This window comes from Neoarius graeffei, chromosome 16 (assembly GCF_027579695.1).
Source record: "Neoarius graeffei isolate fNeoGra1 chromosome 16, fNeoGra1.pri, whole genome shotgun sequence".
Lineage (NCBI taxonomy): Eukaryota > Metazoa > Chordata > Actinopteri > Siluriformes > Ariidae > Neoarius > Neoarius graeffei.
The window spans coordinates 13,422,797-13,438,740 of record NC_083584.1 but is presented as its reverse complement, the minus strand read 5'-3'; the positions used below and the strand labels follow the sequence as shown (position 1 = coordinate 13,438,740).

Genomic DNA, 15,944 nt, shown 5'->3' with positions numbered 1-15,944 from the left:
AAATAAAATTATTCAGAGAAAAACAAAGCCCTCTTTACAAAATAATCATTTTCAACAAAAACACGTGCCACCATTATTGGTAACCTAATAATATAGTGATCGTGAACACAACAGTGTAACTGAAGCATGTTTCCCATTTAAATTGTACATGTTTGAGTTGACTGGAGTGTGTAGGAACTTTCAAGCTGTAATCCATGATTCCTGATGAACTGGGGAACAAATATGAGGTGACACAGAGGCCAAATTCCCTCAACATCAATATGGGAAAGATGAGACACACAAACCAAATGAGGGAGAAGTGTACTGATCTTCATAAGCCATATATATATATATATATATATATATATATATATATATATATATAAAGCTACTCACCTGAAAATGTCCATTTCTACTGTTAGGGCAAGAATAAAGTGGACACCAACTGGAACTGTTACAAACTCACCTGGAAGAGGAACCATGTTTATTTTATCCCTGAGGAGGGTAAGACAGGTAAGGAACCCCCCCCCCCCCCCCCCCAAACAAACAAAAAATATCCCTAAGGATCGCTGTTGGTGAATTACAAGAAAAAGTAAAATCTTGAGGTTTCCGAGTCTCCAAACCCACCATCAGACTCCACTTCCACACCAACAGATTATTTAAAATGTGACACAAAAAAAAGCCTTTTTGGTCAGTTAACCACAAACGTAAGCACCTAGAGTTTGTAAAACTCTACTACAACTTTTCCTGGAACCGTGTTCTCTGGTCTGATGGAACAAAAATGGAGCTTTTTGGCAATAAACGCTCGCGGTGGGTTTGGTGTAAAAAGCAGGACGGCTATAATGAAAAGAACCCGATCCCAACTGTACAATCTGGTGGAACCTCTTGAGATGTTCGTTCTGGAGCTGTTTTTCCTCCAAAGACCCTGGAAACCTTGTTAGAGTCCATGGCATCATGGACTCCATGAAACACCAGGACGTTTTAAATGAGAATCTGGCTCCTCTGCCAGGAAACTAAAACCGGGTCGTCATTGGATTTTCCAGTAGGACAATGGTCCGATGTCCAAATCGATATAAAAATGGTTCACTGAGAATCACAGAATCAAGCTTCTGCCCTGGCCATCTCAGTCGCCTGAGCTGAACCCCAGTGAAAACCTGAAGGAGAGAGCACAAGAGAGGGTCGAGGACCCTGGATGATCTGGAGAGATTGTGTAAAGAGGGATGGGCTCAGAAGCCCTGCTCTGTATCTCCAACCTTATAAAACGTTACAGGAGAGACTCAGGGCTCTAAAGCCAAAGGGAAGTAGTACAAAAGTATTAAATGCAGGGGTGCCAATAATAGTGGAACATGTGTTTTTGTTGAAAATAATTATTTCTTATAAATGGAAGAATGAATTTCAATTAAAAGGTTGGATTTTTCTTTTTTTTTTTTCCCCCCCAGTGTGTGATGAAGCGACTTCGCCAAAAGGTTGATTTTTTCTAACCCTTTTTACTTATCTTTACGGGGGGCAATAATTATGTACATATACATTTACAAATTCTTGAAGGTAGAAGGTGCTTCATATCACCACGTTGAGGAAGAAAACAAAAAACAAAAACACCACACACACCAGATTTTTCTAAAATACATCATATATTTAAAGTTGGTACAGAAAATCCATACTACTAATGCAAATTCAAAGGTTTTTTTTCTTTTCTTTTTTTTTTTTAAACAAGTGTAGTTTGAGATTAAGTACTGACATATGAACTAGAAACGAGATGCTGAGGTTAAAGCTTTATGCCTGGGCCACACTACAACATTTATACCATCCTAACTGATGTTAAAAAGTGTGAGAGATGCCAGATACGTGCATATAAAGGACATACAGTATAATGTTTTAGTTTTTGTTCTGGAACGTTCTACCAGAATAAACCACCACACGCTTTCAGGTTATGCTCCTGAATCACGAAAGATCCTGACTGTCAGAACATCGGACCTCATGATTTCAGATGACGAGATATTAGCTCCGTTGGTGTGGAACTCCTACACCATGGAATATATTCAATTCTTGGGTTTCAGTCACGTGACTTTTCTTAGCGAATTCACTTCCGGTAAAACAACTGGTGGTCTGGCAAACCACAACGGCTGCCGTAGTGCAAACAATTAGCGATAACTTATCAGAGTACGCTCGTAATCTAGAAGCCGCTGCTGGCTTTAGATATATCCAGAAGATTGCTATGTGCAATGGAATCGACCCCGACAGTCTGGGAAAGAAGGATTTGTCATACGATCTCGAAAACTACCCTTCAGTCGAGTTCCCCGACATCTCAAACTATCTGGTGTTGCAGACGTCCTTCTACACCGCAAAACAGATGGAAGAGTATGGAGGCTTACGCCTTTTTTTTGTACGTGGCTGGGTAAAGGACCTCGCTATCACGTCGCTGCCGAATGAATCCTGTATCGTTTTTGCCCGTGTAAGTATTTTTTTAAAGATTTTCGTTCACGTCTTTACAACGAAGCGCTGCAAGTTGAAGTGTAAACAAACAGTTGGCTTGATTCTCACTTGTGTTGGCTCTTACTGTATCTCTCAGCTAAATCATTCACAAAGATCATCAGAAACCCCTTTAAAGACCTGGATCTTCGTTAAACAAGACGGAGAAGAAGTAGTGATCACAGCACATTGTAACTGTACGGCTGGGGAAGAATTTTGTCGCGACCTTCATGCATACGGACTTTGTGAGGAGTGAACAAAGAAACAGCTGGGGACTTTAGCGCTTCGTGGCTAAAAAAAAGTACCGTAAAATAACGACGCATAGCAAGAAAATTGTACTTGGAAAACCCTAAGGACAGAGCTGAGAGGGAAATACAAACCCTTCACCAAGTGAAACTCGAGCATGCTTCGACTCGACTCCCTTCGAGTTCACAGAGAGGTTCGAAAGCCACCTTTCTCGACGTCTTTTTGTGAAATCCTGTGTTCGTTCACCCTTTTTTATTAGTTCACGGGGAACCCTGAAGAAACTTTTATCAGTTTCACGGTTTGATCGATTCGAGCGACCTAAAACAACGCAAGCGTAAGGTGTTTTTCATGCGAGTGAGCAATGCACCTTCTCCGTACAAACGCTTTGTCAACTGAGCTTCGGTAGCCCACCAGCTAAAGTTCTGAATAACTAATGAGGCGGATGTGACGTCACGTGAAACCCAAGAACATTTATGATTTTAAACCAGACTGAGCCGTGGAGATTAGAGGAGTTAAGAGCTACTCAGCGGCCATCTTGGTGCCACGGCCATCTTGGTGCCACTCCCAGGCAGATCTTTTCAGTTATATGGTACTTAAATGGAGAGAAGCTCATAAACTAGACTGACATGATAATGCTTCAAAGATGGACTTGAGGTCAAAGTTCAAATGTGTGAGGAAGTCATACTGTACGAGATCTATGGAAATGACTTATGTTTTAACAAAGCAAACATCTTGCGTTAAGACTGATCATGCTCATATTTCTGGTAACCAACAAGGTGACTGGTTTGTTACTGCGAGGCAGAGATTACCGGTACATCATCTTGGAAGATTGCGTGAACACAAAACCACCTTCGCAAGTCAACGAGCTTTGTATCGGCCCTCGTTAAGAAGTGCTTCATCTGTCGCCCCTTTTCCACCAAAGCAGTTCCAGGGCTGGTTCGGGGCCAGTGCTTAGTTTGGAACCGGGTTTTCTGTTTCCACTGACAAAGAACTGGCTCTGGGGCCAGAAAAAACGGTTCCAGGCTAGCACCAACTTTCTGCTGGGCCAGAGGAAAGAACCGCTTACGTCAGCGGGGGGCCGAGTTGTTAAGACCAACAACAATAACAAGACCGTGAAAGGTCGCCATTTTTAAGCGACGAGAAGCAGCAGCTGTACAAATGCGAAGTCATCCATTATTATTATTATTGTTGTTGTTGCTGCTGCTTCTTCCGTGTTGTTTTTGCTTCGATATTCGTGCCAAGGTTTATGCAAACATAGCGACGTAACTGACGTATACAGCGACGTAATGACGTGGCTTCCCTTAGCACCGCGAGCTATGGAAAAGCAAACTGGTTCTCAGCTGGCTCGCAAGTTGAACGAGTTGTGAACCAGCACCAGCCCCGAACCAGCCCTGGAACTGATTTGGTGGAAAAGGGGTATGCGATGATTAAGGATTAATCCCAGGCTTGTTTACAATAAGAGAAGCCTCCACATGATGCTCTGGAGTGACATCACACTGTTTGTGAACGCCAGATGAGCATCACCTGTGCAGGAAGTGTGTTTTTCTGTACATTGTGTTTAAACACACGGTCCACGCCCACAATTGTTTACGACCAGCCTAAAATCAAGACGAACCAGCTGCAAGAATCAGCCGCATTGTCTTCTAGTGTGGCTCAGGCATTAGTTCTACAAAATTCTCACTTTAGTTTCTTGTAACATTTTGGCGTTAAAAACGTAGCATAAAAACACGAGACTCGATAAAACTGACAAAGAGAAAAGGAAATAAAATTTGACTAAACTTCCATTCCAGAGATGAAAGCAGGACAGTTTGTGTTAGACTTAATGCAAATAATAATAATAATAATAATAATAAGTCACTGCCATTTTTCAACAGAGTTCCTCATTCTGCCGTTTAGCTTGCTATGAATAGCCAGGTGGTGAGTCAGGTTGCCTTTCTGAGTGAAGCTTTTTCCGCAGATGGTGCACACGTACGGCCGCTCCCCCTTGTGGATGCGCTCGTGAGTGGTCAGGTTTCCTTTCTGCGAGAACCCTCTTCCGCAGAAGCTGCACGTGTGAGGCCGTTCCCCCGTGTGCACGACGTAGTGGACCTTCAGGTTGGCTCGGGAGTGAAAATATTTGCCGCACAGCTCGCAGCGGAACCTCATGTCCGCCGTTTTGGCCGGCGGTTTTTCCAGAGGCACACACTTGTGTGTTCGGAGGAGGTTCTTTTGCGGGAAGACGACCTTGCAGGTGCAGCACGCGTGCGCGTTCTGCTTCTGGTGACTTTTCATGTGCAACGTGAGGCCGTTCCTTCTCAGGAACGTCTTACCACACTCAGGACAGGCGAAGTCCGTCTTGCCCGAGTTGTTGCCTGGGCCGGGTCGGTGATGTATATTGAATCTGTCGAAGTAATTAAAAACGTGACCACTGCTTCCACCTGAGCCGGACATGTACTCCGAGTCGGTTAAAATGTCCTGCACTACCTCCTGCTCCACCTTGTCCTGTCTCTCAAATGCTGCGGCTTCTCCTCGGTCACCCTCCATAAACTCAATGGGCATGCAGTGCTGCTCAAACTCCAACTGATGATCTTCGTCATTGTCGTTGTCGTCATCGTCGCCTGACACTATGACATGCTGAACAGTGCCGTCCATAGATATGAGCTTCGTGGCAGCGGCGCTTGGGGAATCCGGCGCCATGGTGTCGGCGTCGGAGGTCTCCGGAAACCCTGAGGAGATGAAGCGTATGTCGTCATCATTGGCCATTTCTTCTGATATGTCACAACGATCTGATGATGTCTTTCTTCGGGTCGCTGATGCTGTATTGGGGGTAAAACAGATTAATATAAAACATTAATGCCCTACTTCAACTTCAGTTCATCTTGGCGTGAATTTTTTTTTTTCCTGAAGTTCACCAATCAGTGTAATACGATTGGTCAGTAATTGAGTGGATATACATTTCTCTGGAGTTGCTTTTGGCTGCTTTAACCCCTGCAACTCATGCAAAAGCATTTTTATTACAGAAAATACAAAAATTCTACGAATGTTAACTAAAAGGTGCCAAAATTTTTTTAAATGTAAATGTTTAAGTTAAATGGCACAACAGAAAAGCGTTAGCCATGACCAATCTGTTGCCAGGAGATAAGACTGCTCTCTGGTACCCCTTCTCCATCATTTGCAGAGGAAGCAGAGTGCAGTGATGGGGAATGCAATGGAAAACGGACATCTTCCGAACAAAATATCTGCAATAACAGAACAAAAGCTCTGAGGTCAATCAATGCGCTCACCATCTTTACTTCCGGTGTGAATAACCCTAATCCATAACTACATCATCGCTTGTTTACCGCAATGCATTATGGGCAATACCCGGGGTCAGCTCCGCCGTACTGTTTACTTTCACCTTTGTTAAACACTGCATTGTTCTGTCAAAGCGGTTTTAAAGAAGAACTGAAGCCATTTTTAAACTTGCTTTATTTCTTAATTAACGTGTTATTCAATTATGTTTTCAGTTTTAGTAACCTTATATCGTGACTTGTATTGGCAACTAATTGCAATTAAATATTATACTTATCGGCCTATTCGGTTTTTAGCCGTGTTGAAATGAGTTCGTTTGGTCCACGGCAGGCCTCGCTTATCCGCGCGATCTTCACGAGACTTGTGCGAGACTTCGAACCGTGAAGTGTCAGCCAGGTGTCAGTGCCGCCATTTTGAAAACTGTTTTCCAAACGAAATATTGCACAAAAACGAGTTTAAATGACGATTACTGCCGACTTTTTTCAAACTTTCCTGATTGCTATCAAAACAAACAAAACTTCTGGCTTGATTCCATCAGCATTCGAAAGAGGGCGCGCGCGTCTTTTGACAACATTGGCAGATGTCGGTCGCTTTGATTTCCGCTGTACGTTTTACTTCCGTCCTACGATGTCTCGCACAGGTCTCAACGAATCTCGTTTACGGCCGTTGCTTTGACATATGGACTGATATATTACAGAGCATATTTCAAACACTCATAACTTGCTATAGCAGCGACAAAATAGCGATCAAAAATGCATTCTGATATTTAATAAAATGAGATAAATAGAATTTTGATGATAAAAAAAAAAGTTTGCCTTCAGTTTTCCTTTAACCAGGCCTAAAGTGAATTGCTGTGTGCCTTACTGTGTCTCCACAACACAAAGAAAACCTAATTTGAGCTTTTATCAGCTGCCAGTCGAGAAGAAGAGAAGAAAGAAATGGATGTGTTTAATCCGCTACAAAAACCTTTGAACTGAATTGAAATGGACGAGTGTTTGTAGCTTACATTTCTCTGATGGGAAAAAGACTGACTTAAACTGTGACCCAGGAATATTTCCATGGTCTGCGGAATGACCTTTGGTTATAGAAGATTATAAGAATCGGCACTGTTCATCGTCTGAAACTAGCGATATTCCAAAGCCTGTAAAACACAGAAGCGTTCTTCGGCCTCTGCCTCTCAACGTACCGAAGCACTCGGCAGCCGAACGAGCCTGTCGGACCGATAAAACTCCCAAACCACCAAGGGTTCTCTTTCGGGTCTGGATAATGTTCAGTGTACCTCACTAGAGGCATTTATTGAAGAAAATGCATTTATACTGAATGTGACACGGCAGATCAACGGGTTTCCAAAGATTTTTTTTTAAATAATGTTTCCTGATATCAAGTTTTATTTAACTAAATCACTCATTTATAAATGTTTTGATGCTGTTCATCTGGGCCCGGGATCACGAAGCAATCTCAGACTTAAGTCGACAGCTAATTTTTCATAATAGTTTCCCAAACTGCATCTGTACCTTTCATTGTGCTGGATCAAGATTAAGTACAAGGCAAAGATTTCATTAGAACAAAGCTTCTTAGAAAATGGTAAGGAATAACTGAAGATTAAAAGAAACAAATTTAGACTTGAGTCTAAGATTGCTTCGTGATCCAGGGGCGTGTTTATATTAAAAAAACCTTCTGACCAAGCTTGATTTGGATTCCGATTTTCCTGCTGTAAACCCTCGACTTGTTCTCCACCTCTTTAAATCACCAATTTCATTGTCTTCCATGACAGAGCACGGCAAAAATCGCTCCTCTCACATCGCTCTCACGTAAAATTAATCTAACATCCGCTATATCGCTCAACTGCCGAGCCCGGCGATCCCCCATCGCGGTAAACAAGTGATGATGTAGTTATGCTTGGGAGTGATTGTGTAACACCCTCCACTCATGACACATCCCTGATTACAATGGTTCCACTCAAAATAGGTGAAAACGTGGTCAGGTTTGCTAGCAGGTACCAAGGTTCAAAGAATCCTGAATGGAACTGGTTCAGGAACCCGCTCCCTGTTGGTCGAAAAGCGGCTTGGGTGAGACAGAGGGTAAACACGCTCTCAGTCAGTCCATTTCACAAAGTCGTTTTGGTGTAATCCTGCGTTCCTGTCAGTAGAACGCTGACCTGTGGTTCACATGGATGAGGACCAAAGTAGGTGTGAAAGTCTCCTTCAACAAAACAGCATTCTTTTGTTTTCATTTAGACATACACTACCGTTCAAAAGTTTGGGGTCCCTTTGAAATGTCCTTATTTTTGAAAGAAAAGCACTGTTCTTTTCAATGAAGATCACTTTAAACTAATCAGAAATCCACTCTATACATTGCTAATGTGCTAAATGACTATTCTAGCTGCAAATGTCTGGTTTTTGGTGCAATATCTCCATAGGTGTATAGAGGCCCATTTCCAGCAACTCTCACTCCAGTGTTCTAATGGTACAATGTGTTTGCTCATTGCCTCAGAAGGCTAATGGATGATTAGAAAACCCTTGTACAATCATGTTAGCACAGCTGAAAACAGTTGAGCTCTTTAGAGAAGCTATAAAACTGACCTTCCTTTGAGCAGATTGAGTTTCTGGAGCATCACATTTGTGGGGTCGATTAAATGCTCAAAATGGCCAGAAAAATGTCTCGACTATATTTTCTATTCATTTTACAACTTACGGTGGTAAATAAAAGTGTGACTTTTCATGGAAAACACAAAATTGGCTGGGTGACCCCAAACTTTTGAACGGTAGTGTACATGAATATAGAACAGATTATACAGATGACAAATTAAATCTAGAAACCTTATGAGAGTCTTCTAGTTTATTGAAAATTATTTTTATACTAAGCTCTCAAGAACAAAACAACAATAGCATATTAGGGCCACTGGAGGTATATTTATTAAAAAAAAAAGCTGACGGAGGGGGTAATATTCAGAGAAAAACAAAACCTTGGAGCTTAAAGTGCATATTCTGGACCAATTTTGTTTTTTGTTTTTTTAATATGAAAGCATGTCCCTTTACACACTCATCCAGAAGGGTAATTTTGCACAAGGCCATCTGTCTACAGCAGAAAAAAATAAAATAACAAAACGCGTCTGGAAAAATCCCAAGGGAGTCTGGAGCCAGATTTGTGACGTTACCTACGGAAGCGCCAGCAGGCTGCGCGAGCTTTGCACGGTTTCAGTGCACAGCCTGTGTAAACCAAGCGCTCCCATTTCTCTCTCATTGTCCGGTCTTTTGGGAAACGATGAGTACTAATCCCATCAAGATTGGTGTTGCTACACCCTCCTACGATACATCTGTTAACCATTTTAATAATTACGCGATAACGTCGAAGAAATTTGCAGAAAACCACCAGGTCGTTTTCTCATAAACAAACCAGCGCTGGCGTAGGATTCAGAGGGAGGCGTCCCGCACGCAACGTCATGAAAATCAGTGTTTCCCGGGAAATCCAAATGCCAAGTTTTTTTTAGAGGCGGACCAATTCAACTCAAATGGCTTGATTTCAACTGAATTTTTATGGTATTGCGCAAGGTAAAAAAAAATTGCGCAAAATGTGACAGATATTTGACCAAAGTTTAATCTAAAATAGGAGAATTACATTGATCTTGCTCCTGAATTTACCCGTGATATGCACTTTAAAGTCAGAAACTTACAAGAGGGGAAAAAAAAGTTTTTTTTGTTTGTTTTTTGTCAAGGAACCAGATCGCTTCAGTTTGCAAGGTTGGATCAAAGTCATCGCACCACAGACACCACAGCTGAGCCGAGAGTTACAGGAAACGCAGTCTTTCCTCCTCGATTGCGCAATATAAAAGAATAAAAGTGCTAAGAGATTTTCACCTACATTTCCCAGAATGTACCGCAGCCAGGAAGCATGCGAGGGTTTTTCCTCATAAATTTGTGATGACAATCTTGAAATTTCTGATTTTTTAATCTTGGAAGTTCTGAGTTTAATCTCGGAATTTTTTTTACCTTCAGAATAATATTCCTCCCTCCCCCCCGCCACCACAGGTCTTTTTTTTTTTTGCCCCAATACACCATCACACAAAACTGACATTAATAAAAGAATCATTTATTAATTAATTATTACACAGCTTTTTTTTTTTTTAAGATTTCAGGCAACCTTATGCTTGTGTAATTATCCTGCAAAATTCAAACACTGACTGAAAAGCTGCAAACGATGTTTAATTTCCATCTTACTTGGATTGATGATGCAGATTTCTTGTTCAGAAACCTCCTCTTTGATAGCACGCACGTTCCTGTCGTCATCGTTTTCAGGCTATGCCAAAGAAGAAAACAGTTAACATCAAGACTTTTTTTTTTGTACAACGAGAAATGTGATAAACAACAGATTCAGTAAAGACAGGAAATGACCTCATCGGACACATCCGGCTCCACCTCGGCTTCCTCCTCTTCTGTCCTGGGCCTCCCGTCCCACAGACTGGAGCACCACTCCTTCCCGAAGATGCCGTTAATGGATGGTGGAGCATCTGATGTTTTGGAGAAAGAGACTGAGATTATTACGATGTGTGTGGAGTGTGATCAGAAAGGGACCGCCAGGGGGTCAGATGGTATCCGGGTGATGGATCTTAGTGCAGTGGTAACACTGATATGGTAGTGTGTGTGATGCTTGGCGGAGTGTATCATGTTATTAAAGATAATAACCTTATTGGTCACCTTGGAGGCCGAGAGTTAGAGACTAAAGCTCATCGTTTTTCATGAAGCGTATTGATCATGCTCCACTCTGTTTCATTGTTACCAACTCGACCAATTTACGTGGTAGTCTACCGATTTTGACAGGTGAATACTGCCTTCCGCTTTTAGTTTAAATACTACTGCATTACAAAATAATCAGTGAAGACTGTTGGATTCGCTCTTCTGATCTCACTTCAGGTGTTTTTGGCACAGGGGTATACGAGTCTACAGCGTCAAATGGTCATTAAGTGAAGCTGAGAGCCAATGGAACGGTGCAATAATGATGTTGGATCCAAGTTGTATCGCTATCACGCCGTTCCATTGGTTCTCGTTATGGGGTCCGCCAGACCCCTCTAGAAGGACATGACTGTGTCGCACAATCTGATCTACCGCTTTTCATTCTCTGGGGGTTGGCAAATATGCAACTTGGTGACTTCGTTGCTTCATTTGGTCATTTTTAGACAACTTTTCTCTCCGGTATTGAAAGAACTCATAGAATTTTGCAAACGCATAAATAGTTTGTGGTGTCAAGATCAAAGACGACTGTTGACTTTCTGAGACGACTATACGTCTTCTGAAAAGCTTCCTTTTTCATGCAACATGTTCTGATATGCAAATACAAAATGATCATGACAGGGTTCTCCAGAAAACCTGAAGTAGCCGGCTTTAAAAAAAAAAAAAAATTTAAAAAGTGGGAGGTGTTTTTGGAATTTGCGGCCACCGTGGTGCACCAAAGGCACGCTAATGCTTGTTTCTGTTATCAGAGGAACACAGTCCTGTGCAAAATATTTGTCTTTTTTTGTTCTATCATCCACCTCTAGGTTTATTAAAATAATAATAATAATAATAATAATAATAATAATAATAATGAAAACCCCGCGCTGCATCATGACAGACCAGCTGCACTGATTCAGTTACAGGTTGCCAGGTCTGTATAAAACACTCACAGCTTTCACGATCGATTGATTAGTCATCCAGTGACTTGAAGTGATATTTCATGCCAGGCCTGCCGGTCGAGCATGGCCATCCCAAACATTATCCTGTCTGTCATGACGCAACATGTTTTTTTTTTTAAACCTAGAGATCGATGATATATAAAAAACAACAAAAAAAAACACACACACACACACACACACACACACAAAAAAAAAACCCCACCAATCTATAAATATTCTCAAAAACAGTACTGTTCAAAAGTCTTGGCACCCAATTGTTTTCTTCATACAAACTTTGTTATAGCTTTCTATTTTATGATTTCTACATTATCGAGTAACGAACCTACAGTCTGAGAGAGAGTTCTACACAAACACACTGAACTTTACAACAGCTGCATGCACGTGAAATAAAAATAAATCGACTAAGGCAGGAAAAACTACTTTGGATAAAATTGTTACTGCCCGTTACAAGTATAAAGTAACCAATAACCAAACTTAATAATAAACTTAATCAATAACCAAACTTCAACTCAATGTGTGATCTTCATTTTATGTTACAATTCACAACTATTCAATGGTTTAACTAAAAAAAAAAAAAGGGGTCAAAGTCAAGCCCCTTCCAACGCCACATGGCGCATAGGGCGGCGCCGATCTCCGTTTCCATAGCCGTGTAGTATTTGCAAAATTGGGGGGGGGGGGGGGGGGGGGGGGGGGAGTGGAAATTAACCTCCACTTACCCACCAGGGCAAGTGGGTTTAAAAGTTAATGTCAAGCCCTGCTACAGCATGGTCATGTGGTCCGGCTCAGCCAATCAGAGTGTGAGAATCGATCAACAAACATGGCATCGCTTCTGGTCTTGCTAGACCCGAACTGAAGGCAATTTTGTGGTGAAATAATTGGATTTGCAGCAAATTATTGGCAGCGGAGACTTGGAACACTGAAAGGCAATGGGATCGAGCAGCCGGTGCAGACCGTCTGTGCAGGCGGAGAAATCCACCGGTCGCCGGCACTTGTGGACACCTCTGTCACGATGACTTAATGAACATGAAAGAAAATCACCCTGTGATGTCATCTGATGTTTTTTGATCATGCTTTAGCTACTTTCCCCTGAAAACAGTCTGTATTGGGGCGGCACGGTGGTGTAGTGGTTAGCGCTGTCGCCTCACAGCAAGAAGGTCCGGGTTCGAGCCCCGTGGCCGGCGAGGGCCTTTCTGTGCGGAGTTTGCATGTTCTCCCCGTGTCCGCGTGGGTTTCCTCCGGGTGCTCCGGTTTCCCCCACAGTCCAAAGACATGCAGGTTAGGTTAACTGGTGACTCTAAATTGACCGTAGGTGTGAATGTGAGTGTGAATGGTTGTCTGTGTCTATGTGTGAGCCCTGTGATGACCTGGCGACTTGTCCAGGGTAAGGTATTAGGCAGAGACCCGTCCACCCATAAATTTGACGGGCAATTGCCGATTTCAACGGGCAAGTATACACACAGACGGATACTGAAACGGACGATAATGCCGAAAATTTTCGCACATGAATACTCCCACATGTCATCCGATAAATCCAGTTATGTTCCGCCCACACACGGACTGGCCATCGGGAGTAGCGGGAGTTTTCCCGGTGGGCTGGTGGTTCAGCGTGGGCCGGCGGAGAAAAAAAAAAAAAAACAGTTGCGCGCTGGCCTTTAATATGATAAGCAATGTTAACAGTTTCTTTAACAAACTGTTAACATTGCTTATTACAGTTGCGCGCTGGCCTTTAATATGATAAGCAATGTTAACAGTTTGTTAAAGAAACTGTTAACATTGCTTATCATATTAAAGGCCAGCGCGCAACTGTTTTTTTTTTTTTCTCCGCTGGCCCACACTGAACCACCGGCCCACTGGGAAAACTCCCGCTACTCCCGATGGCCAGTCCGTGTGTGGTTCCGCCATCATTTACAAATCGTAAGAAACACAGTTTAATACGAAAAATACTGAAAACTTGAAATGAAAAATCAGAATATTTCATCGTTTCCGCCATTTTGGCCCGCACTGAATCTTGTAACATGCGGACTGAATAAATCGCGAATTCTGATTGGTCGAAAATTGCCAAACACCCTGCGTTGTAGTTTCCTCTTTCTTGGCGGGAAAACCGCATTTTTTTTGCTGACTCACTCTTCTGGATCAAGATGAATCCCAACAAACGCCCCAAATTGAATGTGACAAAAACTGATTCGTTTTTCCACAAAAAGACAGAAAAGGTATGTGTGATACATTGATTAACAAGGGGGTTTCATTGGGGTATGGTAAAATAGAATACTGTTGGTTTTTTTTTTATTAAATACTGTAACTAGATCAAAAGATTATATACAATTCATTGTTGTTTATTTTCTTTTCACTTTTGTAACAAATCAAACACCATACATACATCTGATACATTCAGGAGTGAAACTGAAAAAAATACAAAGTAAAAATATGCAATATTTCTGATCAAAAATTACACGCCATTTCACCCTGAAAATGTCCTAGAATGCAGGAAATGAAGTCTACATTTCAAAAATTTTCTGGGGGGGCATGCCCCCAGACCCCCCTAGAGGGACTTCGCGCCTGCGGCGCTTGTCTTCGCACCTGCGGCGCTTATCAGGATTATATAAAATATTATTTTTGACTGGTAAATTTCTTTTTCTGCCTAATACCCTAGTCCAGGGTGTACCCCGCCTTTCACCCGTAGTCAGCTGGGATAGGCTCCAGCTCGCCTGCGACCCTGTAGAACAGGATAAAGCGGCTAGAGATAATGAGATGAGAATGAGACAGCTGTATTGCTGACAGGCTGCATGGGGTTTACAGTCTGGGCTAGAAAGAAATCAGCCTCCGCCTCAGACTCGCTCCTTCACACTTCAGCTGGACAGTTCTGATATTCTAGAGACTTTATTGAGAACTTATAGGTCATCAAAGAACAATCCCATAAGTGATCTGTGCTGTCTTTTCCTCTTTATTACTGACTTTTTTGCTGGGTAAAGTGAATTGCGCATGCGCAGACCCCCCTGGTAAGAAAGTTAGGACACCTGAGCTGACCTGTGTGACAGGTGCATGAGATGAAGTGGAGTTAAACACTGGGGAGAGAGAGAGAGAGACCGGAGAGCAGTTTGTACCTTCTGAAGTCTGAATGCACACAGACCGGCAGCTCTTCCGCGGCGCGCGCGCTCTCGCTTTCCGCAGAGTTTCCACTTCGCTCTCGAGCACGCGCATTTTGTCCCCGAGAGCCGCGTTATCGTGAAGCGCGCGCTCCAGCTCCAGTCGTAAAGACGCCAAGTCGCTGTCTACGATTTTACAGATTTGTCTCACGACCGCTCTGCTCATGATCTCCATGATGGAGTTCAGCTGGGTTTGAAAACAACGCGGCTCGGCCATAGCGAGAGAAACACTCGCACCGTCAGTCTCTCTACAGTAAACCCGGCCTGCTCTGAGCCGCAAAGAGAAAAAACACCAGAAAAACAAACAAATAAAGGCTGCAGCAAACCGAACCTCACTCGGGTCTAAAACTCATCATAAACCCCCCGAACTCAGGAAAGAAGGAGACGCGTCTGCGGAGTTACGCCAGACTGGATCAACAATAGGAACTAAAGTTGATTTAACTTCCGGGTACATTTTGGTCTTTTTTTTTCCAAAATAAAAGTCGTAAATAAACGGAAATTAAAGACAACTCGGCTCTTTTGAGCTTGAGAGATGTTTTGTTTTTAGGATGCGTGTTGGTTTACTGAGGTGTTTTGATGTTTATTTGGAGGTGTCTTGTTGAAAAGGTGTTTGTTTATGGGAAGTGTCTTGTGCAGTTGTTTTGTTTTGGAGAGGTGAGGTGTGTTTGTTTTATTTTGGGGAGGTGTTTATTTTAGAGGTGTGTTTGTTTTAGGGAGGTGTGTTGTTTTAGAGAGGGGTGTTTGTTTTGGGGAGGTCTTTGTTTTAGAGAGGTGTGTTTGTTTTAGAGAGGTGTGTTTTGTTTTGGGGAAGTGTTTATTTTAGGTGTTTGTTTTAGAGAGGTGTGTTTTGTTTTGGGTAGGTGTTTGTTTTAGAGAGATGTTTTGTTTTGGGTAATTGTTTGTTCTAGAGAGGGGTGTTTGTTTTGGGTAGGTGTTTGTTCTAGAGAGGGGTGTTTGTTTTGGGTAGGTGTTTGTTTTAGAGAGAGGTGTTTTGGGGAGGTGTTTGTTTTAGAGAGGGGTGTTTTGGGGAGGTGTTTGTTTTAGAGAGGTGTGTTTTGGGGAGGTGTTTATTTTAGAGGTGTGTTTGTTTTAGAGAGGTGTGTTTTTTGTTTTGGGTAGGTGTTTGTTTTAGAGAGGTGTGTTTTGTTTTGGGTAGGTGTTTGTTTTAG

The 15,944-nt window shown here is 42.4% G+C and overlaps 1 protein-coding gene across 1 annotated transcript; it reads right to left on the bottom strand.

The window, feature by feature from the left end:
* Nucleotides 1-1,591: 1,591 nt before the first annotated feature.
* LOC132900438 (zinc finger and SCAN domain-containing protein 2) lies at nt 1,592-15,215 on the bottom strand. The gene is made up of 4 exons (XM_060942531.1): nt 14,734-15,215; nt 10,356-10,471; nt 10,182-10,260; nt 1,592-5,489 (listed from the first exon to the last, which is right to left on the bottom strand). The coding sequence occupies exons 1-4, from the start codon at nt 14,990-14,992 to the stop codon at nt 4,549-4,551; spliced, it is 1,395 nt and encodes a 464-aa protein (XP_060798514.1). The 5' UTR covers nt 14,993-15,215; the 3' UTR covers nt 1,592-4,548.
* Nucleotides 15,216-15,944: the final 729 nt, after the last annotated feature.